Source organism: Onychomys torridus, chromosome 6 (assembly GCF_903995425.1).
Source record: "Onychomys torridus chromosome 6, mOncTor1.1, whole genome shotgun sequence".
NCBI classification, from domain to species: domain Eukaryota; kingdom Metazoa; phylum Chordata; class Mammalia; order Rodentia; family Cricetidae; genus Onychomys; species Onychomys torridus.
In genome coordinates, this window is record NC_050448.1 from 56,638,813 (window position 1) to 56,665,690 (window position 26,878).

Consider the following 26,878-nt stretch of genomic DNA (forward strand, 5'->3'; position numbering starts at 1 on the left):
GTAAGCTGTCTTGGCCATGTGATGACACTCAGGAAGCCAATGCAGAACAGACTGAGAACTTAGCTGGTCATTTATCTACCTCAGACTCATTATCTTCTCACCCCTTTGTCATGAAAACGGAGGGGTTGTCCACTTAACCACCCATTATCACCTTACCATCAAAGAAAGTTCAAATGAAAGCCAATGCTAATTTAAACGTTTGACTCTCATCCGAATGACTGTATCTAGAAGGAGTTTGTGGTGCCAGTTCCATCAAAACCCAGGCTCTAGCTTGTCATGCAAGCCTGGAGACCTGAGTTCCATCCCTGACACTCACAGAGATACAGGATGTGGTAGCACACACCTGCAATCCCAGCATTCCCACCGTGGGATGGGAGGCAGGGACAGAAGAATTGGTGGTGGGACACTCACAGGCCCGCTAGCCTAGAACATGATGCAAAGAAACAAGAGGAACCCTGCCTCGAGGCAGAAGGCAAGAACCGACTTCTGGAAGCTGTCCTCTGATGTCTACACACACACTCTGGCACGTGTGTACTTAGAATGTAAAACAAACGAACGAAATAGGTCCTTGGTTTTTGTTGGTAGATAAGAATAGATGAGAGACCCTGTGGAGTACTCTGTTTACACAGACACCATGCTTCAACGCTCACTAGCCCCTTCCCCACGGCTATTAGAACCAGCAGATGAAGTTACCCCTTTAAATGCGCTGGTGAAGCCAAGTGACTGACTGACTGAGCACTCTGGGAAATCTGCTAAGCACAAAGGCTCTGCTCTTATCGGTTATTGTCAAGTTCTCAAAGATGATCCTTTGGAGAGACCCAGCTTCTGTAATAAAAGAACTACACAGCCATAAAGTCTTAATATATATCCGATTTGTCTTAGGGATAACACAATTATGGTTTAACTTACAACTCTTATTTAAAAGCTGTGAAAAGCCAGGAGAGCTAGCAACACAGAGTGAAAACAAAAGACTTCCTTTTGTTCTACAAAGGCACCAAAGTGAAGGCCAGAGTCTATTGCAGAGGAGTACAGCTAGCCTGCCACATGACAGCATGCAACACAGGTTTTCTTTGTCACCAACTACACCGTTTTTTAGGGCTCCATTCCCAGTCTATAATAGTCTGTATCTTTTCAACTATATCTGGGTGTTACTAACCCATGGGTTAAGCACTTCAGAAGCTGCATGGCTAGGAAAGCTCTGGGGTATGTGTTTCTGCATTCCACAACATCTCACAGATGTGGGATGAGGGAGGGGATGAGAGACAAGACAGCGCCTGACCTGTAGGTGTTGTGTAAATGTACCAAGTGTCCCAACAAACTACCCATTCTCCCCTGAGAGAACCCCAGATCCCAATCACCAGAAAGGGCTCCAAGAATCACATAGGATGTCACATATCTTTACACAGGAGGTGAGCTGGCATTTTTAAAGGCTCCCAGTCTTTGTTATAAAGTCTTTGTATTAAAAACTTGTTTCTGGGCACTAGTTTATTTCTACTCCGCATATAAAAAATTCTATCCAGGTGTGGTGGTACACATCTGCAATCCCACCCCAAGAGGCTGAGGTAAACTAAGGAGGTAGTCTTGAACTCAAGTTCAAGGACAGGCTGGGATAGTGAGACCCTTCTTTAAAAAAAAAAAAAAAAAGAATAGCAACAAAGCATTCCTCTGAGCTCTAGTGTAAACCTCCCTCTTTGCTGAATGCTCTATTTCTCTTCTTTCTCAGAAGTAAACCACTTGGATCACGATCATACCTTCCTCCTCAAGCTGAGGTGGTCCTTAATAGGTAAACTGGATCAACCCTGGGCTCTATTGTATTCTCCATCTCCATCTCCACCCTCCACACACACAATGGTCCACTCAGCTATCAGTTCAAGCACGGTGGAGACTGCCACCTGCGGAACTGCTGTGAGGCCTTCCTCGCTGAATAGAGACTAGATCTTCCTGGCTTTACTACACAGCTCGACTGAAATCTGAAGCCACTGAGATTACTCTGCAGTCCAGCTCTCCAAACTGGACCGAATCAGGTCACAGAGTGTCATAATTACCTTTTAAGTATTATTCCACAGTAAAGGATGCCGGAGAATGTGTCAAATATCCCGATTATAGAAGCAGATACAGGTCACCAGGTAAACCGCCCAGGCTGTTCTATCAATACAGAAGCTGAAGCAGTGCTTACCTGGGCAACAGAATGCTCTCTGGTAAGGATGCTTGAGTTATGCCCTAGGGTATCTGTCTCTGCATTCTAGACTGTTGGGTATTAGCAGTAACCCGATGTCCACCCTGCCTGACCCACCAACTCTGGCTCATGCTGTCGATGCACTGTGGTGGCTACAGCACCACAGGAAAGATCTGGAAGCACAATCAGCCAGCACATTTCAAGACCCAGAAAGACCATGGCTATACACTTAGGTCTTTTCCACAGAGAGAAATCAAGTAGAGGAGGCATGGCCGTCCATAGACGTTAACTCCAGCACATGGAAGCAAGACAGGAGGACCGTGAGTTCAAGGCTACTGTAAGGGGCTACAGAGCTAAACCCTACCTCAAAAAAAAAATCTAATTGTGTTTTGTTATACTTAATATTTTGATATATGTAAGTACTTCAAAATCATTATCACTTAAAATAAAAACTATCATCATTTTAGTACACATAGACAAACTATAATTGACATCAGGGCTGCTTAGCACAACTATTGCTGAGGTCAGATTTGAACTTAACATTGCACCTATGAAAGATAAGTCTAAGAAACATCCCAATGGAAACTTTGTTCAATTTACTAATCAAAAGGTTTCCAAGGGACATGTCTCCATGTCTGGCTCCTTTAATATTTGGGGGGGGGGGTCCCCTAAGGGATAAAATGCCCAAGGCTCCTCTATCTCCACAGGCAGCAGAGCTATTATCAGCTGCAGGACATGTAACACCCTGTGTAGGTGCCCTCACACCACAAGGTTGCCACTTAGCACAAGGAGGCAGCCTGAAGTCAGAATAGAGCCAGCCTAAATTTAGGGGCTATATCATTCCTAACTACCTGTAACTCTCTTAGGAAGGATTTTTGATTTATTTATCTCAAAATTAAATTTTGCTTTTTTTTTTTTTTTTTTTTTTTTTTTTTTTTAGATATGGTCTCATCATATAGCCCTGGCTTGCTTGAAACTTGCTACATATTATCAGGCTGGCCTTGAAGTTATAGAAATCCAACTGTTTCTGCCCCACCCCCCCCCGCAGTGTTAGAATTAACGGTGAACACCACCACGTAGGGCAGGAGGATGTTTTTAATGACTGTGCACTTCCTCTCAAAGCCAGAGGCAGTGAGAGCTTCTGATGTCACTGTTCTGTTTCCAGCATCAGAAGCAATCACTCAGCCAAGAGTGGCAGTGTGTACCTGGAACCCCAGCACTCAGGGTCCAGGTCGGTGTCAGCCCCGGAACACAGAGTGGGAACGGGAGGAAGGGAGGAATCAACAGCAGAGAAATCAACAGCATCTTCCTCCAAAACAGACTGAGAGCCACAACCTGATCACTGCGTTCCCCTCCTGAGTTAATCACAACAGCAGAGAGAGATACAAATACTTAGAAAAAAAATCTTACAATGAATCAAGACACTGTTTTGTACCATATTAAATTATAACACCAAATGTTGTTATAATTTATATAGTTTTGTTAGTTATATACCACTATTATATCTTGTTACATTGTTTTTATTTTTTGAGACTGGGTTTCTCTGTAGCTTTGGAGCCTGTCCTGGTCTAGCTCTGGAGACCAGGCCGGCCTCGAACTCACAGAGATCCGCCTGCCTCTGCCTCCCAAGTGTTGGGATTACAGGCGTGCGCCACCACCGCCCCGCAAATTACATTATTTTTAAACACAAGCTTTGCATTCTAGTACCTTTCTAGCACTTGTCTTGCTGAGTAGGGAGGGCCTGGCATTTTCACTTTGCACCGGTCCCATAAATGATGTAGCCAATCCTGACTATCTGACTAGGCTTTCTGAAGGTAAGATACTTATTTTAGGTGGAAGCTCGGTAACTATCCACAGTTCCCAATGCCAGGTCTCCATTCAGTTTGTTTTCTGAGTTCAAGATCTAGGTTTGGAAATTCTCCAGACATAAATCTGAAGGAATGTGAAGAGAAGTGTCCATGGATGGCCTTCTGCATCCATCCCTTCACACACCAGAGATGCAGAGTGGCGGTAAGGATGGAAATGACACCAACCTGACAGGTGCTACAGTGACATCAATCAGCCACACTGGCCGATATTTTATCTGCAACTGTAAAAAATTCTGCCAGGCATGGTGGCACACATCTTTAATCCCACCCCTTGAGAGGCAAAGGCAGGTGCATCTATGCTGAGTTTGAGGGCAGCCTGATCTACATAGTGAGCTCCAGGGTGGCCAGGCTACGTAAAGACTATGTCTCAAAGAAAAATATCATGTTTATTTTGTATGTGTATATGGCTTGTGTGATGTGCCACGCACACATCTGGAGTAAGTCAAAGGAGAAATTCTGCGAAGGTGGTTTTCTTTTCCCACTGTATTTTTTGAGACAGGGTCTCTCTGTGTAGCCCAGGCTATTCCTGGCCACAGGCTCGCACCGATGCACCACCAATGTTGTATTTCTTTGCCATATACTAAGTCCTGACTGACCACCTGACTTGCTTATCCAGTTTTACCCTCCTAGGAACACCAAGGCTGAACCTGTTACTATCCTAATACACATGAGGAAGAAGCACCTGAGACCTAGTTAATAGACTCCATCACGTGCCTGATGAGGGCAGAGCCAGGACTGGTCCTCCTCAAAGATGCCATGATCTCATCACTCCACTTGAAGTCTATGCACCCAAGAGCAGTGGCCCAGTGAAGGACCAGCTGTAACCTCTTCATGTTGCTCTCCAGAGTTTGAGAAGAACAGAAGAGGAACCTTGGCACTCATGGCTCAGCTTATCTTTCTACAGGGCTCCTCAGCAGCCTCCAAGAGTACCCACCACCATGGTCCTTCCTCCAATGTACTTCACACCTTCGCGATGTTTACTGTGGCCTGATCTTTCCTGGGCCCTGTTGGCTGTCATCTTCCCTACCGGTCACAAGCTACTTCAGCACAGGCACACGGCTGGGCCATCTTCACAGTCTCCAAACACAGTGATGACTGGGCAACTTCCACACTCAATTAACTGACAGGCATATTTTAGTGACACATGAGAATCCCCTTTAAGGTTTTAGAGCTATACAAAGAGGGGCCTGGGTGCTACTGGTATAGCATCAAATCTATACTTTGGATGCAACTAAATAAACTTCAGATTCAACAAAGCAAAACAAAGGTAGAAATACCTTGAGGCTCTCTCTATGGATACTCATATTCATGCCTGTTTAGTTCAAGAACTTAAGTGCCACAAAGGGACTATGCCTCAAACACCACATTGGAATCATTGTAACCAGAGGAAGAGATTTGTCCCTTCCTTTATTACTTACGCTACATATGGAAGGAATCGGGCTTAAACAGAGAGCATATTCACTTTAAATCACCATCAAATCTAGCACCTACATTGTGTAGCTATCCAGGCATTTCTAGTATCTTCTAAATAAAAAGATGTTTATTCAGCTAGGCATAGTATCAACATACTCATATGCTTAGGAAGGCAAAACATGGTGAGTTAGAGCCCTCTCTGGGCTACATATTGTATTCCAGGCCAGCCTGCCTCGCTTTAGTTGACTATGTCCTTAACAATTGAACTTGTAAACTTTCAGGCTAAGCTACAGCTAATCACAAGGTTTCAGGTCTTCTCCTGACAACAGGCAAGGATAAGCCTGCCAGGTTTTGTAAGTTGTTTACACTAGCACTTCCCTTAGCCAGAGGAAACATGGAACTCACCTCCTTGGAAAGATGCCATTTTCCAAACTTGTTGTCTGACTTCGAAGCCAGCGGCGCTGATAACTGCTGGAGGAGGATGCAGAGGAGCTTGGGGACGGGAAGGGTGTGATCAAAAGGCTGCTCAGTGAAGCTGCGAGGAAGCACATTTCCATTTCAGAGTCCCGCTCGAGTTTTTATAATGCTCAATACCACTGGGCTATACATTTACAAGGGATTCCATTGAGGTTGGGGGCTCCTCAGAACCCACATAAAAAGCTAGGCTCGCTAGTGTGCACTTGTAATCCTGGGGCTGGAGCGAAGAGACAGGAGAGCCCCTGGGGCTCACTGGCCATCCATCCTAACCACATCAGAGGGACCCACCTCCCAGGGAAAGATCCTGTATCTCAGAAAGCAAAAGACACCCAAGGTTGACTTCTGACACAAACCCACACAGCACGTTTGTACGTCTGTACACAAATGTTCACTCCCCTCCAAATGAGTAAGTGAATGAGTAATAAACAAATAAATAAATAGACTATACGCCAGGCGTGGTGGCACATTCCTATAACCTCAGTACTTGAGATGCAGAGGCAGGAGGATCTTGAGTTCTAGATCAGCTTAACTATGTAATTTTGAGTTCCAAGATAGCCTGGGTTACATAACCTCCCAACAGTCATCCCCCAGAAAGAGTTTAAGATGGCAAATTTATATGTAATATGTATTTCAATACCATAAACACACACAGATAGTGAAGCTAAAAATTTGGATTCTACCAATCATATCCAGCAGGGGGAGACTAAAATTTCTCTCTCCCAAACATTTCTATATATGAGGGGGATAAAGAAAAACCACACAATTTTTTTTTTTTTTTTTTTTTACACAGTATGTTTCTGTGTAATCTGAACTGTTCTTGAACTCTCAACCCTCCTGCCTCAACCTCCCCAGTGTTGGGATTACAGATGCACATCACCACTCTTCAGAAAAAGAATCCTAGCTTACCCATACTTAGCTACCTTCTATTCTTAGTCACATGGATTCCTAATCCACAAATCTGCAGATCTGACCAGTGCATACATGATCAGGCTTTACACTACAAATGCAAAAGGAATTATTGCTCATTCATGGGAGGACGCACTCCAGATTGCTAAGAACACAGCCCATGCATATAATGTAATCAACACCCCATTCCAAAGCTTGTTTACATTTTGTACTGGCTAGTTTTGTCTGTCAACTTGACACAAGCTAGTTATCAGTGGAAAGAGCATCAATTGAAGAAATGCCTCCTTGAGATCCAGCTGTAAGGCATTTTCTCTTTTAATGATCAATGAGGGAGGGCCCAGCCTGTTGTCGGTGGTGCCATCCCTGGGCTGTTGGTTCTGAATTCCATAAGGTGGGCTGAGCAAGCCATGGGGCGCAAGTCAGTAGCAGCACCCCTCCAAGGCCAAGCACCAAAACTACACAGAGAAACCCTGTCTTGAAAAAACAAAAAAACAAAACCAACAACAACAAAGAAGTAAAGTGACATCAATTGAAAAGCCAATGAGTTATCTAACAGGAAGTTTTCATGTTGATAAAAAACAAGCAAATTAATAAAGTTATAGCCAATACATTTTTAGCTCCTAAATCACAAATGAGCGATTTTGAGAAGGTCCCTAAGCTGCACTTGGTGTCACAGGCCTACAACTACAGCAATTTAGGAGGCTGGACAACGATGGATGTCTCAAAGTAAAAAGGGGCTGGAGACACAGCTTAGCAGCACAAAACTTGTCCAGTCTGGGCAAGGCCTGCATCACTGGTAAAACAGTAATGTCTTCAAAAGTCCTGGGGAAGTTTTAACATTCCCAGCAAAGGTCCTTGGATAAAAACACCACATCTCAAAACATCTCCAAGCGTCTGAAGTTGCTAGGACACAAAACTCTAGACCAGCTTCATTGACAACTCATGTACTCCAAACTGACACCCCACGCTGAGGCAGGACAGACAGACTGCGAAACTTATGGGGACACAGGAAAGGAGAGGAGACTCTTGCCAGCTGAATCAAGAATTCCAGCATGAACCTGTTAAGGTGGCACAAGCCTTTAGTCCCAGCACTTGAGAGGCAGAGGCAGGCAGATCTCTGTGAGATAGTGGTTCACAGGGCTGCCAAGGCTATGTAGACTGACCAGTCTTAAAAAAACCAAAAACAAAACTTTTTTTTCAGACTAATTTACATTTGCTTAAGGACTTTCTCCTTTCCCAATGGTAAACTGCAGTTTTCTGATCTCACCAGAAAGCTCCTTGATGGTAAAAGGATATGCCCAACCTCCTCCTGCAATCCTAGTGGCTCCTGGTGACGTCATTAGATTATAATTCTACCCAAGCATCTCTGGCACCACCTTGTAATCTCACTTATGGACCGGGGGGGGGGGGGGGGGGGGGGGGGGGGGGGGGAGGAGAGGCAGCTTAGTAACCTTCTGAGATGTAAAGGGACAGCCATGAACATGAAAATACCACAGACAGCTAATGCTCAGACCTGTGACACCCCCTTGAGGTTGCTGCCACACAGAGGTCTTACTTTTCTCCCAGATGCTTCTTTCTCTCCACCCTATGCTTAAAACCTCTACTCAAAATGTCTTTTAAAACTCCCACTCTTGCTTCATAGTGGCTTGCTCTGTAATTCTGTCTGTGATGAAGCCACAAATTCTGGGTTTGCCTGAGTCAAAGTCCCTAAAGAATTAAGGGAACACCTCAGGCTGCTATGGGGGGTTGCAGTGTAGAGCTGTCTCTGTCCCACCAGAGTTATTCAACCACTGAATATCTTTATCCACAGTCTGGGCTCTAAGAATGAAGAGGCCATTAAAGAGTTATAAGAAGTAGAATGCTGGTCCTTCCTTTTTCCATATAGGTAAGACTTACCGAGTCTGGTTTTGCACGATGTTGTTGATTCAAAAGACAATGGGTCTATGGGTTCATTTGTAGGACCTGCCTCAGTCAACCTCAAGTTCTACCCAAGTCCTAACGTGTCCTGTTATTTCTAGAACCCTTGCAGTTCTGACTGCTATACTACTTTTTAAGCTCTATTTTTTTTTTTTCCTTAAACAAGTATCTAAGAACACACATTTACAAGGGAAAGGCTAAGGAGGGTCGGGAGGCAGATCAACTGGTGACGTCCTGCCCATGCAGGACGCAAGCGTGGAGACCCGAGTTCAATTTCCAGCACCTGAGAAAAGGCCAGGCAGTGCCCTTACGATTCTAGCTAGCCTACTCAGTGAACCTAGGGAAAAAAGACCCTGTGTCAAAAAAAATGCAAGACACCCCCAAACAGTAAGGTTTTATGGCTCCCCATGCCTACTTGCCTCAGGATAAAGCAAAAGGTGGGGAGGGAAAGTGGAGGGGGGCAGGGGAGGAGGTAAGAGGAGGGGCTGAATTTTAGGACTGGGATGTGAGTCAGTAGTAGTTTGACTAGCGTGTGTGGGGGCCTGTGGCTTCATCTTTAGCATCAATAAGTAAACAAATTACTCAATGCTCCAATAAATTTGTGAAATATAATTATCTATTTAGGGAAAATATCAAAGGTCTGTCTTGAAATATGAGAAGTTTAAACAAATGAAGAGACAGTTATGTCCAGGCAACAGCAGAGACTATCATATTCATATAATACAAAAGGCCAAGGAGTAACTAAACAATCATAATCGCAGACATTCTAGATCTGGACAATTTGTCATTTATACAGTAGCTGAAAGAATAAACCCAAGATACTCATCCCTGTTATAATTATCACACACCATAAAAGTCACCACCACCACCACCACCAGCGCCAATGACCTCAACACCAGCTGTGGGACACCCACGGCCTCGCTGCCTACTGTTACACTCCCTAGCCTGGTCTGAGGAGGCAAAGCAGACACCACATACTCATCACAACCTTGGAAGCCCAAGGAGAGCCTCCCCAGGAAGACAGAAGTGTGGAAGATGACCATAGCCCTTCAGAAGCCTTCACTCTTCTCAAGCTCCCATAGAGTCCCAGGTTGTTGTCCAGTCAAGACTCAAGCCAGACTGCAACTCCAGCCTTCACCTGTATACACACACAGAGTACCATGGCCTCTCCCTAACGCAGCAACACCCAAACAGTGCCAAGGGCTGGGGGTGCAGCCTGATGGCAGAGCATGTGCAAGGCCCTAGGTTCGATCCTTCGCATTATAAATACCAAACTACTAGGAGGAAGCACCACCCTCCCAACTCTCTCTTCTCTCACACTGGTTAAGTTAGTGAAGGCTTAGGCAAACAAAAGGCAGCCATTTAGTAACCACACCGACTTCACAGTTGGATGCTTGGCCACTGACAGCTTTGAAGACTTACCCCACCTCCTGTCCCTTCCTGCTCCTCATGCCCCTCCCCACTGCCACCTTCTTGCTCCTCACCCCACCTCCTGCTCCCTCCTACCTCTTACCTGGACAAGCTGGTAAGTTATGAAGTATGCTAGTGGGAAGTTCTAACCCACACAGGAGCTCTTAGCCCAGCTTACCATCTTTGCTCCCTGAAGAAAACCCCCTTTTTCTTTTGAATGGGCATGTGATAACATGGCATGTGATGTCACTGAAATCAACGTGAGTGCCCAGAGGGAGCGCATCCTGCTTCTGCAGCAAAGCTGAAACGCGTGCTATCTGACACTTGGATAATGTTTCCTCTTACTCGGAAGGTTTCAATGTTTGAAAGTACTGACAGTTTTCCTCATATTGGTCACCTTAAGGACAGAGGAAACACTGTTACAGAAAGAATGGGAAAGTTGTCTTTCTTACCAAAGATGAAGACTTTGATGAGGAAAAAAGCCTACTACTAAACCAGCCTGAAGAGACCAGTGTCAACCCCAGCCCTATAAACCTTACACTGCTCACTATGTGTGTACTCAAGACTACTAGATTTTAGCTTCTGCTCTGACCCATCCCCGTCAAGCCAGCTTCTTACCTTAAATACAGCAGATGAGTCACACTTGAGAATTTGGGACAGCTGTAGTAAAAACACACATCTTCTATCTTGCTGGCCTCATGCTCCCTCTACAATGGTTAATTTTGTCTTCTTCCTCTACTTATTTCTCAAGCCAAAAATCAGAGACCTGTGCATGGTTCCACCCTCCTCCCTGCAACCAACCCCTGTGCCGACAGTCGCCAAGCCCCGCATGCTACTTCCTATACGCCTACACCCAGTGTCCTCTTCTCTCCAAGGCCTTACTCGAAATTTTCTTTTTAAAATCGTAAGTGTGTGTGTGTGTGTGTGTGTGTGTGTGTGTGTGTGTGTGTGTACAGCACTGTGGAAGTCAGAGTTTGTTGGTACTCATTTTTCATAAAAGTTTGAGACAGGGTCTCTTGTATTCACTGTTGCACATGCCAGGCCAGCTGATGCACAAACCCCTGCGGAGCTTCCTGTCACCACTGCCCATCTCATCATAGGAGCACTGGGGTTCTAGATGAGCACCACCACGTCCAGACCTTATGAGGACTACGGAGAGCTGCTGAACTCGGGGCTTCACGCTTATGCAGTACATAGGTTATGGAACAAGCCATCTCTCTTGCCTTACTTGTAATGGCCGCTACTAGAATTTTCAATTTCCCTCTTACCAATTACCTTTTTCGCTAAGTGTGACAGTGCACGCCTGTAATCTCAGCAAGGCTGAGGTAGGAGAACCATAAATTCAAGGCCTGCCTGGGTTACAGAGTGAGTTAAAAGCCAAACATATCAACAACTTAATGAGATCCTGTTTCAAACATAATTTTCTAAATTAGCTTTTACTTTATATATAGACACGGAAGACATTTCAGAATATCCTCAAGAGACCAGTGCTGCCCTCCAGAGACCATCTACGATCCATGAAAGCTCCAACTTGGCCTGGGATAGCAAATCCCCGATGACTGGGGAGTAGTGTCAGAGCAGGGTTGTCAGAGCTCCCCTCACCTGCTCCCCCCTGATGTGGGAAAGGACTCTCACTGCCATCACAGGTGCTCCCCGGGGTAAAGCCTGGGCAATTTAGGCAAATCTAAGCATTACTGGATTATGATCCAAAGTGAAGAATCAATATCCCTGAGTCCATATTGAAGTAATAGCCAAGTGTAAGTTAATAAATGAGAAAAAGAAACACAATGCCCAGGTTGAAAATTTCAAATCATTTATGCAAACTCTTGCTCCTCAAGGAGAGGGAGCCCATCTCAAGTGAAGGGTGAGCAATGTGCACAATGTCAAGAGGAATGAACCTTACAGCGAAGAAACCTAAATCATGTTGCGAGTTCACACCCTCACACCACGTCAGCAGGATGGTAGGTTACTTTTGTGGTTATCCAGCTCAAACCCACAACCACAGTTTAATCATGAGAAATCCATCAAGCATATTCAAATAGTGGAACCAACACTAAAAACCATGATGATTATTAAAAACAAAGAAGGTCTGAGGGAAAAAAAAATCTGAAGAGCTGGGCATGACTGTGCAGAAACAAGTGGATCTCTCTGTAAATTCAAGGCAAGTCTGGTCTACATAGTGAGTTCCATAATAACCAGGATTATGTTTCAAAAACAAACAAAACAAAGTCTGCATAGACATCACAGCCAAATGTACTACGTTCTTGGAGCATAAGAAGGCATTAGGGAAAAACCAAGCAAAGTGTTGCAAGATCAAAGTTAGCTAATGACTATGAGCTGCTAATTGCTTCCAACGCGCAAACTAACATCAGATGTTAACAGAGTGGACTGGGGTGGCTGCAGGAGACACTCTGTGTGGCTGTCCTAGCTTTTCTATAAATCTTAAAACTGCTCCAAAATGTGAAACATATTTAAAAGATTACCTCTTTAATTCTAGACAGAATTAAAAATTGGGAACTAAGGGGTTGGGGATTTAGCTCAGTGGTAGAGCGCTTGCCTATCAAGCACAAGGCCCTGGGTTCGGTCCTCAGCTCTGGCAAAAAAAAAAAAAAAAAAAAAAAAAAAATTGGGAACTAATAAATAAATGAATGAATGAATGAATGAATGAATAAATAAATAAATAAATAAATAAATAATGTCTTTAATTCCTCTACATTTTCTATTGCTAAAAACAAAAAAGATGGCTCAGCAGTTGGGAGCACCTGTTCTTCCAGAGGACCCAGGTTTGAGTCCCAACACACACACACACACACACACACACACACACACACACACACACACACGGCAGCTCACAACTGCCTGTTAATTAACTCCAGTTCCAGGGGATCAAACACACTCTTCTGGCCTCTGTAGGTACCAGGCATGCCTGTGGTACACAGACACACATGAAAGCAACATACTCATACACAAAGTTTAAAAAAAAAGACAAGACAACAAGAATCTCAACCACAAGACACTCCCAATTTTGCTTCAGAACTGAGAGCCTAGGTTTTTGTTTTTTTTTTAATAACGTGTGTAGGTGCTTTGTCTACATATGTTTGTGTACCACATGTGTGCCTGGTGTCTACCAAAAGGAGGTTTATAATCCCCCTAGAACTGGAGTTGTACACAGTGGTGAGCCACACGTGGGTGCTGAGAACTGAACCCCAGTCCTCTGCAAGAACAGTCAGGCTCTTAAGCTCTGAGCCATTTCTCCAGCTCTCATGGGGATCCCACAAGCTAAGAGATTTTCAAACCCTCAAACAAAGTTAGTCTTCTCCAACTCTCAAAACTCCCACCTGTCATTTCCAAGTTCCCTTCGTGGGCTTTGAGGAAACTGGTCTAGCTGCCACAGATTCGCGCATTCATGTGAACAGGGACCCTCAATTACCTGCTTCTCAAAGGACAAGGAAAAGCAGTTACAGAAGCAATTTAAAACCCGAGGAATATCAAACACATGAGATGCTGCTGACTTGCAAATGAAGTAGGAAAGTCCAAACTTCTTCCTAGTAACGTTTCTGTTGATGTCAGTTCTCTCAAAATTGCAGTCTCTATTCCGAACAAGAAGGGGCATAAATAAAACCAAGCTGCATCAGCAAAGAAACTGAGCGCTTTGGAGAGCCCAGTAGGGTGACACTTGCCCATTCTGCACCTCGGGAAGGAGGCCACATGGCACCAAGCAGAGCAGGGCCTATCTACCACACAGACCGCGACTTCAACCAAGACTCGCTCGTTAGGGGTTGTGCTCCTCACTCCCATCCCAATGACAGATCTTTTCCGTCTTGCTTTGAAACTCAACCATACCAAAGCCAGCTCCAGCCAGTCCTGTCCACACGGGCCACAGGGCAAGAGACTGAGCCCCAAGACACGATGCTGCTTAATGCATGCAGAGGCTTTGAGTAACTTGTGGAACTCAAAAGTTCAGCAGGCAGGGACCCACAAGGAAGGATGAAACTGTCCTGAGCAACATGAAGTATACACAAATGTAGTTCACTGTTGAGACAGGGTCTCAGTATGTAATCCTGGATGTCCTCAGAGTCACAGAGACCTATCTGCCTGCCTCTGCCTCCAGGATACTGGGATTAAAGGTGCACTATGCCACCAAACGCAACTACATATCATCTTGCATCTTTTCAGATTTTGCTTGTACTCCGTGAAATGGCACAGGTTTAATCAATGGAAGTCACATTTCTGACCACCTTCAAAGAAATGATGGGAAGAACCAAAATGAACCCATTTTAACCGTAAGTAAAACACTCTGGATTAATAACACGTATACAAACCAAATGAGGAAATTCAGCAGCTGTTGCATTTCCTTAGTGACTCGGGAAACAGAGTTGAACAGGCCCTGACACCACGCAGAAAGAACTCAGGACTTTACGACGGACTCTGGGAGCTACAGCACGTAATAAGTGGGTGAAGAGAGAGGAGAAAAGAGGCGAAGACCTGAGCCTAGTATCACTCAGTTGATGGCCCCGGTAACGGAGTCTCACGGCACAGGATAAACCAGTAGGGCACAACACTCCCGGTTCTCAATGGAAGGCTGCCTGTGGGCCTCCAGGTCCTCGAACCATGAAACTAACCTCAGGTCTGAACCCCAAATCAAACATCAAAAGCTGACTTGTGCACAAAAGCAGAAACCAAGGGGTCTTAAAGGCAGTGTTAGGCAAGGTCAGGGCCCCGAGTGAGCCGAGAAGGGTACCCGAGATAGAGTCTAGATCAGCATCATAGGATAAAAAGGTGGTGGTGGCACCTCCCATGGCCCTAGGTAGACTGACCACCACAAGCTGCCCCATCCTGACTGGAGCAGTCAGCAAGCAAACTCCTAGTACAACTGGCACAAGGAAGCTTCCTGCTGGGAGAGTGTATCAGTCTCACATAAATCTGAGTATTAGAGAAAATTAGTTTGTGTGCACAGTCATTCCTGGAAGATGAACTTCAAAGTTGCAGGTCCTCAGACACACGAGACTGAGAATATAGAGAGAAGACAGAAAAAGGAGGAGAAAGGGAAGGACAGAGTGAGGACTACCCTTCTGCTTCCTACTTTGTGTTAGACAGCCCACCGTGTTACTTAAACAGGCAGTAGAAGGCAGTACCTGATCGGGCAATGCCGCTGTCCCTGTCTTCACTCTGGCCTCTGCTTGGCATATCGACTGGTGTGCTGTGGGCTACGACAAAGAGACAAGGAAAACATTATCAGGCTCTCCAGAAACAGAGACATTTCAAAACTGACTTCATGTAATTTGTACATTTCAAAGTGGGCTACTGCTATTGATGAGTGGCCTAATGTAGAATAGACGTTAACTAGATAGCAAATTAAACACATAACAAGAGAGGAAGAAACAAAACCAACAAGCCACTTGCCTTTATGCTGGAGCCTAGAGACTCCTCTGAATAACATGTACAATAAAACCACCCATGCAATTAATACAGTCAGCATTCTATTTTAGCCATTTCCTCATTATTAATAGTATTTAAACAGTACAATATTTTCAAAATGCTCTATAATTAATTAGTTTCAGTAGTAGCTGTAGGCAGCTTAGAAAGAGAAAAAGTTGCAAATCATTTCATAAATCTAGAAATGTTAATTTATAACCTACTCTTTGGGCAGACAGAAAACATTAATTTCCTAACAGTTTTTCCTCTAGTTCTTTTCCCTCTACATGGTATTATAGCTATTCAGAAAAGCTCATGTCCTGGCATAATTTGGAAAACACTCTTTTAAGTAGCACATGCATCTAGAAGGCTTCAGACTGACTGAGCTGTAGAGGTACTGGGCCGAAAGGCACATGAGAACGTGTTCCAGTAAACTTTACAATGAACAAGTCGTCCCTGTTGTGGCTGAACACCATACTTGCTAGCATTTTTTGAAAACATGTTTATTTTCCAAGTTTTAAAGGCAGCAATATAAACATGCTGTACTTGGTCTAAGTAGCTGGGACTGTAGATCAGTTTCCTTAGGCATTAGAAAACTACGATGCTTAAGGGTATGAAAGGGAACAGAATGAAAACTCCCATTTGCCTCCCTCACACCATTAAGTCAGCCAATGAAGATTGCTCACACTTGTTAACCATGCCACACTGGACATTGGAACATGCCAGCATGCCACACTGGACATTGGAACAGCCTCTGCTGACAAGTCCAGTTACATCTCAGAAAATACCTACAATATCAAGATGACTAGACTTTGTAAAGAACCTAGACACTGCATTTAAATAATTTGAGTAAGTTAATATGAGAGAGAGAGAGAGACACTGAGTCCTGATTGAGCCCTCCCATGCTCATAATCGAGTGAGTTAGAAACTCCATGCAGGTAAGGGTGCAGGTGAATAAATGGATGAAAGATTTCCTAGCACAGAGACCCAGCTCACAGCAGCAGAAGAGGCCTAGGAAAATCAGAAGAAATCAATCCTCCTAGAAACATAAAGGGCTCATGTCAAATCAAAACCAGCTCATATCTGGGCCGTCAGCAAAGACATTCACAACAGAGGTTCATGGGTGGACCTTCATGACTGCATTTGAAACTAGTATCTCCTGCCTCAAAAGCCCTTTGGGTTTCTAGAGAAGAACAGATGGATTTTTCCCCCTAGAACCTGCAGAGGAGACTGAATGTGTGTGGACCACACTGTGCTCAGCATTCCACACAAACCTGCAAAGAAAGAAGCGCTGCGGGTGAGCCGGAGCGGTCCTCCTTCGGACACCCCCTGCAGCAGCTTGCCACTGCATGCCTGCAGCAGACCTAGAGCAGAACACACGGAAGACGCAGGACACACGCACGCGCACGGGCACGCGCGCACACGCACACACACACACACACACACACACACACACACACACACACACACACAAAGAAACACAGGTTAAAGAGAACGCAAACCCAAACCCAAACCCAACCCACTCAAGTAAGGCTAAGCACGCCCCCAGGAGTAGCACTCGGGGACATCTGCTCCAGCGTCTCGTTTTACCTAGGTTACTTCCAGTGCGACAAGGACCCAGACTGTTGTGATTCATGTTCAGTTTTCCAACCTGAGGATCCTGGTTGATGTATTCGAAGCTGTCCTGCAGGCTGAATCAAGACGGGAATGGAGGGGAGGGAGGACATCAAGAGGTTAACAAGTCTGTTCTTAACATATTCCTCACTACAGACAACTCAGTTTTTCCTTATCAAGTTTCACATCTACCAAGGGGAGTAGGTTGGGAGGCATTTGTTGGAGGAAAGCTAAACTGTTCTGGAAGTGGCCAATCCACTCCACTACCTATGCAACCGCAATCACAAGCACTTCAAAGTCTGAAACTGACATCTTCCATACTGCTATTCATTTTCAAATTTTCCTTTAGACAGTAACACCTAAGATGTTGCCACTCACTTCAAGGGTTTTCAATAAACACTCGAATTAATTTTAAATCTTGGCTAATATCTATTAATAATTCAGCCAACTTGTCTCAGGGTGAAGACATATCAGAAATTTATGATTCATTTTGAGAAAATTAGAATTACAGATTTTTTAAAATACATTATTTTACCAAGAAACTAAATACCAACACTCTGAAGGTAACACAGCACAATATCTTTATTTAACACAATAAAACTAAATAATTTTACTTAAATCTGAGCTTAATATTTTATTATAGATAGTAGGATAAACAAACATTTAGGTGATTTCAAAGATTAAAAAAAAAAACTCCTAAGAACAAGTATCACACAGGCTTGGTAGTGCCTGCCTATAATCCCAGGATTCATGAAGTAGAGGTAAAAGGACCTTGAGTTCCATGCCAGCCTGGGCTACAGCCACATAAACCCTGTCTGAACAGCACCCATCCCCCAAATAAGAAATAACATCAAGTCCCATATAAGCTTAAGATGGAGTGTTCCAAAGGAAAGTGTTCAAACTATCTTGTTGAAAGGTAAGCCAAGAAATACTCAATAGTACCAAAGTATACAGTAGAATATACACTTAACTTTCTAGGGTATCAGGAAAAACTGCCTTCATTGTATCATGAAGCACACCCCTTAATTTATACCCTTTGAATTTTATATTAAAAGTATAACAACATTTACGTTTATTTCACTAAAAAAAAAAACGTAAACTGAGCCTGGTCTCTAGCACTCAAGGGCTGAGACAGGAGGTTCATGGGTTCAAAGCCATCGTGGGCTACAGAGTGAGTTTTGGCCATTCTGAGCCACACAGAGTTCTGGGCTAGGTTGAGCTACATAATGAGTTCAGGGCCAGCCTGGGCCTATAGAGTGAGACCCTGTCTCAAAAAAAACAAAACAGTATACCAATCATCTCTGCTTGAAAGTTTAAAATGTGTAAAGAAATGGTCCTGATAGGAGCTTAGACATTTCAGTATTGGAGTTTATAGGAAAGTATGAAGGCAGGGGTGTGTGTGTGTGTGTGTGTGTGTGTGTGTGTGTGTATGAAGGCAGGGTGTGTGTGTGTGTGTGTGTGTGTGTGTACACTAAGGAGCTAACTGCTCCAAGGTAGAGTGTAGAGTTGAGGGGAAGGTTTATTGAGGAAGGGTACAGCCAGAGGGAACTGGGAGAGTTGGGATCAGAGAGAGAAAGCAGTAAACTGAATATGCTCAGCAGACTGGACTAGGCCATGAGAGGAGGGTGGAATGGAGAGAAGAAACCAAGAGTGGGCGGAGGGAGGGAGGGAGGAAAGGAAGGAGAGAGGGAGGGAAGACAGCACAGCCACAAAACCAGGGTTCTAAGAAGAAGAGAAGCTGAGGGAGGGCAGCTCCTGAGCTGGAGTTTGGGTAAGGTAGGAGGTGAGAAGAGCGTCTCCTTGTGATACCGGAGGGCCCTGGAGGCCAGCATGTGCTCGGTATGCTGATAGGTACCACAGAGGCCATTTGTCCCTTCTGCCAGTGACAAGGAAATCACCTCTTCAGTGGACTGAATGGAACCAGAATCTGGGGCAGGGGAGGTTCCTTTGGACCTTGGGGTGGGGGTGGGGTGGGAGGAGGGGCCAACCAGGAATGAAAATAAAATGATTGCACAGCCCAAGCACCTATCAGCCACAAAGGCTAAGCTAACTGCTAAGCCAGATGGCTCCTGCACTGCAGCCTGGAGAAACTATGCTACTTCATACGTTCCCAGATAAATTAGCGGCTCACAACTCTAATCCCAATATTCAGGAGGCTGAGACAGAAGAACTACCTTGAGTCTTGAGGAGAGTCTGGACCAGACCCTGCTCCCCACTACATACACCGAATTAAAACAAAAAAAAAAAAACAAAACAACAACAAAAACAAAAACAGAATGGCCCTGTCCTCTTCCCCTTTTGTTTTATATTTTCCTGAGAATTAAAACTTGGTGACAGACAGCAGGAAAAGAGAATAATAGATGGATATCCAAGAGTCGTTTGTCAAGCTGGAGACAGAATAATTCATAGTTTTACCAGGCACACAGGAGCTCTGGGTTCACTCTCTAGCACCCTATAAATTGGGTACAGTAGCACACACCTATTACCCCAGGACTCTGAGAGGCAGAAGGATCAGGTGTTCAAGGCCATCTTCAGCTATACAGCAAGTGCTAGCTGAATTCAAGGTCAGCCTGGAACCTTAAGACCTTTTGTCAAAAAATAGACAAAGTCATCTGTCTTTAGGGCAATTTGAGAAAAACCTGAAGGTTTTTCACTTGCTGTTATTAGAAAATGACTAAAACCTCTTTGTTAAGCTGTACTTGCCTTGCTATTCATCCTCAAAGAACTCTAGAAACAGACACATAGAAACAGAGGAAAGGGCACAAAATCCCACACTTACTTATTTGTGCTTCCGCAGAAGCTACCCATTCTAGCAGAAAAGACTTTACTAATCATCAGTTGTGGAGGAGAACTAAAAAAAAACATAAGAGGGGAGAAATGTGCTTTTTAAATGAAGAAGTCAGCAGCAGCATCCCAGTTCTCGCAGCCAGCACAGGGGCAACCTCACCGTATGTAGTGTATCTTCAGGGTGGAGCCTCTGTAACTCATGGCAACAGAGCCGAACATCATTTCCCCAAGCATGTTGACATCGGAAGCTGGTCTCGTGTACTGTACACAAGAAATCAGAGTCAGTTAGAACACAACACGGAACATTACAATTAGCACTGCCAGCTTGTCTTTGGGTCTCTGGTTGAGTGGCTTGTCATGACAGTGTCTTAAAGCTACGGCCATTCATCTTACAATTATCACCTCCACGGTGATCACCTGCTACAGTTCACGAACATTATTATTTCCTCCCTATATACAACATGCTGACCCAAGGAAAACTATCCATCTCCATTTTCAAATTGTAACTATGGAAGAAACAGGTTAGCTCTTCTTTGGGTCTGTAGCAGATCCTGAAAAGAAACATGGTATTATTATAGTATTATTCAGCTAAATAATTACTAATTGTGGTCATCTGAATAAGAATGTTCCCTGTAAGTTCAGACATCACCCGGTTGTGTTTGGATAAGTTTGGGATGTGTGGCCTTGCTGAAGAAATTATGTCCCTGGGGGAGGGCTTTGATGGTTAGACTCCTGCCATTTCCAGTTTGACTTCTGCGTCCTGCTTGAGGTTCAAGATGTGAAACCACAGCTTCCTGCTCCTGCCATTATGGACTCTGAGCCTCTGTAACCACAAACCCAGATAAAACTCCTTCTGTAAGTTGCCTTGGGCTCAGTGCTTTACCAGAGCAAAGAAAAGAGGCTGCCACAGCAGTGTCCACACAGGACTTTGTGAAGATCTATGAGATAAAGGTGAGCTGACTGCTCTAAGATCTTATACAAATATTTCCAAAACACTTCCAAATTCTGGCCAGTTTCCTGGGCCTTTTTTCCACCTTTTACTCGAAAGATGAGCTGATAAATAACAGCCTTTGACACAGAGAAGCCTGAATTAGCCTGGTTGATCCTGACTGCTCGGATGACCTCCATGTCCACCTTCCACTTTCCTTCAAATCCAGGAGACACATTCTAATTTACTCTATCAGATATCTTCTTTGACACTACTATCTTCCGACTTGAATCTCTTCTTTCTCAAATCACTCTTTGAAATAGTTCCCTGGAGGACACTCCTGCTAACCTGCATTTCCACCATCCTTTTGCTTCGTTATTAATCCCCCATGACTTATTTCTAGGTCGACATCTCTCCTTCAGCTATAAAATGTCTTAGGGCAGTGGTCCTCAACCTTCCTAATGTTGTGACCGGTTACTACAGGTCCTCATGTTGTGGTGACCAACCATAAAATTATTTCATTGCTGTTTCTTAACTGTAATGGTGCTACTGTTATAGATTGTAATGTAAATGTCTGACAGGCAGGATGTGGCTACTCTCAGGTTGAGAACCGCTGTCTTAGTGACTGTATTCATCCGTGCTGACACCCTATGCACAAGTAAAAAAAAGTGTGAAACGCTTTCTTGAATCTTTCCAGGGTCTTAAACTGATAGATGAATATCTAACTACAAACACAAACACACACACACACACACACACACACACACACACACACACACACACACGCACACACACACACAGCCTCTACATAATGACAAAAGAGGAAAGAGAAAGATAAACTTGTCTGTTCTGCTAATAAAGGGTGGATTCATCTCTGGTTACAGCTCATATCAACTTCATTGCACTTCAGACACAAATGAACTGATGTCTCATTCTCTACTAATAAATTCCACCCACTTTCTCTGTTTTATAATTTGCCTTTTCTTGGTACAAAGACCATGTGCCAACTGAGATTCTCAACCAGCTTTGAGCACTGTAATATATAAGCAAACGCACCACACAAGTCTTAAAACTCAAGGCTTATTCATCTGTGTCTGCTGGTAATCACCATGACCTTGTTTTACCAGCAACAGTAGAGATAATATTCTGTACATGTTTAAAACATAAGAACATGGAGGGCTGGAGAGATGGCTTGGAGATTAGGAACACTGGCTACTCTTCCAGAGGACCCGGGTTCCATTCCCAGCACCTACATGGCAGCTCACAACTGTCTGTAACTCCAGTTCCAGGGGACCTGATACCCTCACACAGACATACATACTGGCAAACCACCAATGCACATAAAATAATAAATCATTAAAATTAAAAAAACAAAAACATGGAAAGCTGGTTATTGTGGTACATGCCTGTAATCAGCACTAGGGAGACTGAGACAGGAAGAGCTGAGATCAGCATGTCCTATGTAGTGAGTTCCACATCTGCTTTGCCTACTATAGGGAGACAATGTCTCAAAAACCAAAAGAAGCCCGATGTGGTACATACTTGAAATCTCAGAAATTGGGAGGTGAAGGCAGGAAGATCAGAAATTCAAGGTCATCCTCGGGTACACAGCTAGTTAGAGGCCAGCCTCGACTACTGGAGACCCTGTCTCAAACAAACAACAAACAAAACCAACAACAGCAAATCAAAAGAAGATCACCTCTCAAGACGCTTGTGCCCACACTTATCATGGCTCTTCTAGAGACAACAGGTCTTACTTGGTACTTTGGGAGCTGCTCCTTAGCATGCTGGAAAGATCCTCCAGAGCTCTGGGAAGAGATGCTGCCGCCGCTGCTGCCGCTGCTGACACTCCCGCTCTCTTGACAGCACCTGGCTGACATTTTAACAGGGACATCCTCTGCTTTCTGGATTAAGAGAGGCAGGCAAGGTAAAGAAAGGATCATCACGTGCGTGTGTCAGGCTTAAATCAACACTCTGTATCAAGTGGAAATTTGTCAAAACTTTCAGATGCCTGAATGCCATTAAAACCAAAAGCTCTGTTTAATTTTTCTTTATAACGACAAAAATCTCATTCCCAGGAGTCTGGACTATTTGGGAAGGGGACATTACACAGAAAATGGTGGGATCTTTGCATAGATAAAGACATGGTAGACAGACAGACTGACTGAGACAGGGACATCGATGATAGACATAGTTTAACTGTCTTTAAATAGTTTCTGTTAGTATTTACATTTAAATTTATACTATAAAGTTATAAACAAATACTACTCCCTGTTGTAGTTCTTAGGAGATTTTAGTATCGTGTAGTCTTAATACGTGGAACTGATGAGAAAAAATGACCACCAACATTCAAAATTTTACCAACTAAATGTGACTGAGAAACGAAAGCTATTAGCCTGGGCAGGCAGGCTTGTGTTTTTCATACTTCTTGTAGCCTTCCTGTAAGTGCAGGGAAGGAAAGCACCAGGATGGAACTGTGAAAGGTGAAGCCCAAGCCCTGAAACGGGAGCTGCTGTGACCCACAGAGCATGTGATGGGAGTGTGGACTTTAAAGGTCAGAGGTAACAGGAGTGTCTGTATCCCCTCCAGTGTTCACTGCCAATTCTAACGACAGTGACATAAAGGTATAGCCACTCGTGCCGGCCACCAGAACAGAGCACTCCCTCCAGAGCAGCCTTCAAGACAAACGACTTCTGAGTCCCCCTCTCTTACGTAGCCTTTGCTTGGGAACCCGTGAGTGCAACCGCACCTTATCTAATCTCCAGTGTGACAGTCCACTGGTGGTCTATTGCACATGCTTGCAGTCATGTGCTGATCCACTCAGGATGTCTGGTGCTTATCAAGGGGGCGAGGTTGAGGAGGGGTTGAACTGGCGAAGGAAGGTAAAGAAAACACTCAGTGTGCTGGTCTACAGCAGGCACTCCAGCCAAGATGGGGTCTGAAATTGTACACAGGGTTGATCCTGAGCATCCTGCATTCATGATTCCCTCAACCCAGTCCTCAGTTCCAGACGCTACTTAATACCACTTAAGCCACTAACAGCCTCTCTCTCAGAGGGCTGAAAGCTGGTGCCTGGAAGTCCCACCTACGAGCAGACTGCTGGAGCAGAGGGCAATGAGCATGGCTGGAAACAGCACCTGGTACACAGTGAGCGCGCTACCAACAGGTTTCTCTGCAGTCTTTAGCAAGCTACACAAATATTCCTGAGCCTAAGTTTTTTGGGTTTTTTTTGTTTTTTTTTTAACTAAATGAGTACTTCTAAGAAAGCTCACCTAAGCTCCTGATCCCAATCTGCCATTCAAGCATCGGTGAATCACCTGAGAGATTTCAGAGCTTTCTCCTCCACCCACCTAGCAAGCCCAACCACTAGTGTAAGGACTAGCTGCCTGGCAGAATTCCTCCGTAAGTACTGTGCTATCCACCCGGCTCAACGGCCTTCAACCAAAATTTCCTTCCTGCAAACAAAAATTCTTATCAAAAGCTGGAAACCGAGGACAAGAAAGATGTCTCAGTAGGAAAAAGTACTCATCCCACAAGTCTTTTGAGTAAGTTTCATCCCTGGAACCTAAAGGTGGAAGAAGAGACCAATTCCACAGAGCTGTCCTCTGACTTCCACACGCAGGCAGTAGCCTGCATATCTGTCCCCCCTCCCCAAAGTCATTTCTAAGAAATAAAGATAAAGCTGGAAAACAGCCCATTGGTCCTCGTGAGGCAAAGGCCATGTTATAACTTCATTCACTTAGCCACCGTCTGTCTATAGACTACCAGAATTTGGTCAGTATGGGAAGCAAGTCATTAAACAAGAAAAGAGTATCCGCGCATTTATTTAATCTGTAAGGATCTGAACATAGACTGAAGTAAATGGTCTAGCCATGGTGACAGACTAGATGTATCCTGGCTGATATCCAAAGAGATCAGGGAGGGCAATGTTCTTCTCTAATTATGTTTATCTTCCTGGTCTGGATCAAACAGGTCAAGATTTTTCCTGTCTTTACTTACCATCCCAAGTCCCTCCCGCTTCCCATTCCCACCATATTCCCCTCCCTACAACAGAAAAATTAATGAAAGGTTCCTTGATCAGAAGGGGTAAGATGATAGTGTACATTCATAGATTAAGGCCCTACAGTGAGGAAGCCTTTTAATTTTGTTTGACCTTGTGTTACAAAATACTTTTATTTATTTTGGTTTTTGAAACATGGTCCTACTATGTAGCCCAGTCTAGCCCCAAATCACCATCTTCCTACCTCAGCCTATCTAGGGCTGGATTACAGGCATGAGCCACACTTAGCACCTCTATCCATGAGGAAATCAGGACAGAATGACTTTCTCTTCTGGCAAATACTCTAGCACTTTATGAATCTCAGCAATGTATTTTCTTACTATGCTCAATGCTTACAAAAATCATACTAGATTACAATCGCCAGCAAATGTATCTTTCTTAATGACAGTGGTCCGCTGTTGGCCTACTATAATTGCTTGTTAAGTTTCACCTATATTCACAGACACGTGCTTGCCCATTAGGATGCAGGCTTCGCTCGTTCTTCTGAATCCTGGCTGGCACTGTACAACATAGCTCAAACTGACCAAAGAGGGCTGAAAGCCCGTCAGCATCTCGTACCTGAGCTACGGCCTCTTCCGTCTTCTGAACAGCTCTGGAGTCAAACATGACTTGTCTGCCTCTCCTCTCACAGTCCTGGTACACTATCAGGCGAATATCACTCAGGTCAAGCTCCGAACACGACCAGCTGTGGATTCCAAAGAGAAAGAAGTTAGATTACCTCCAGTGCTTGGAGTGATCATGGGCAAACTGCCCACAATGTGCCTGTGTGAATTAGAAAGTGGCTGCGCAGATACTACCAATGCTCTTGCTGAGGGCGGCAAGGCTGGTCCCGCAGTAAGTCACTGGAGAGGAAGACTGCCTTCCAGAGACAGTCTGGGCACCAATGGCAGAAAGAGGTTGCAAGGACACCCAGAGAGGGCTGCTGGATGCCTGGGTTCAGGGAAAGCACACGGGAGTTGAGGGAGTACTTATGCTTCTACGGCAGCAGGAATGAAAAGCCAGCCACCTCCCACTCGCCCCTCCTCAGGGGGAACCCACAGCAGTTACACAGCCTAAGGTTATTACTTTCCCTAGTACATCTGGCTTGACACAGAGGCTTTGAAACCAAATGCATTTGCTAACCATGACAGTTAGCAATAAGGGAAACACGGTTTGTTCCTAAGCAAAAGACACGAAGAAGAAAATGCAGTCTTATGCAGCAGTAACAAGGTCTACCAGAAAGCAGAAACCACAGAAAGGAACAACTTACGGGGTGTGCTTTCCCACACGGTGAGCAACCCATTCAACACAAATTTAGTCTGTACTGTATTCGAGGCTCTGTAGTAGGTGCTGGGGAATCAATAATTAAATTGACTGAGTCCCTGTCCTCATGAAGTTCAAGGTTTAAGTGGGGAGATATTATTAACCCAGTAGTTACACATAAATATATAAGTACAAACTGTCTGAAGTTCAAAAGAGAAAACCAAAGGATACGAGAGGGTCTCAGAGCCTGGCATACGTCTCAGGCTCACGTCTATAAGCCCCGCATGTCTGTAAGACTCGAGGAGTCTTGAGGCAGACCTGCTGAAGGAATAGACCAGCCTGGTTACAAAGCAAGATCTTGTCTCAAGACGGGCGAGATTTGGAGGGAGGGAGGAAGGCTTAAAGCCACATTTACAAACAGACCCGAAGAATGAACAAACAGACCCGAAGAATGAATAGTGGGCGTGAATACCACACAACAGAGTGTGCAGGACAGGAAAGGGAGAGAGGGAAACCAGAGCTGCCCCCCCCCCAGGAGGGGGGGGGCGCAAAGCAGGCCCAGGCAGGATAAGCTCTGAACACAAAGAGCAGCCAAGGAAAGCAGATGGTTGATAAGAGATCAGATAGCTGACTGCCCTAAGAAAATCCGGAGGTGGGAGCAGAAG

At 44.6% G+C, this 26,878-nt stretch overlaps 1 protein-coding gene across 4 annotated transcripts in view; it reads right to left on the reverse strand.

The window, feature by feature from the left end:
• Window positions 1-26,878, reverse strand: part of Fnip2 (folliculin interacting protein 2) — a 116,417-nt gene that overhangs the window by 38,119 nt on the left and 51,420 nt on the right. For 3 of the 4 annotated variants that reach the window (XM_036190108.1, XM_036190110.1, XM_036190113.1), the window contains exons 2-9: window positions 25,530-25,656; window positions 22,669-22,815; window positions 20,144-20,244; window positions 19,976-20,047; window positions 17,173-17,273; window positions 16,857-16,946; window positions 15,303-15,374; window positions 5,863-5,992 (exon numbers count right to left, since the gene is read on the reverse strand). In XM_036190108.1, coding sequence (XP_036046001.1) covers window positions 5,863-5,992; window positions 15,303-15,374; window positions 16,857-16,946; window positions 17,173-17,273; window positions 19,976-20,047; window positions 20,144-20,244; window positions 22,669-22,815; window positions 25,530-25,656 — 840 coding nt within the window. The remainder of the gene's footprint in view (window positions 1-5,862; window positions 5,993-15,302; window positions 15,375-16,856; window positions 16,947-17,172; window positions 17,274-19,975; window positions 20,048-20,143; window positions 20,245-22,668; window positions 22,816-25,529; window positions 25,657-26,878) is intronic. The other variant, XM_036190109.1, reaches the window with a different exon arrangement.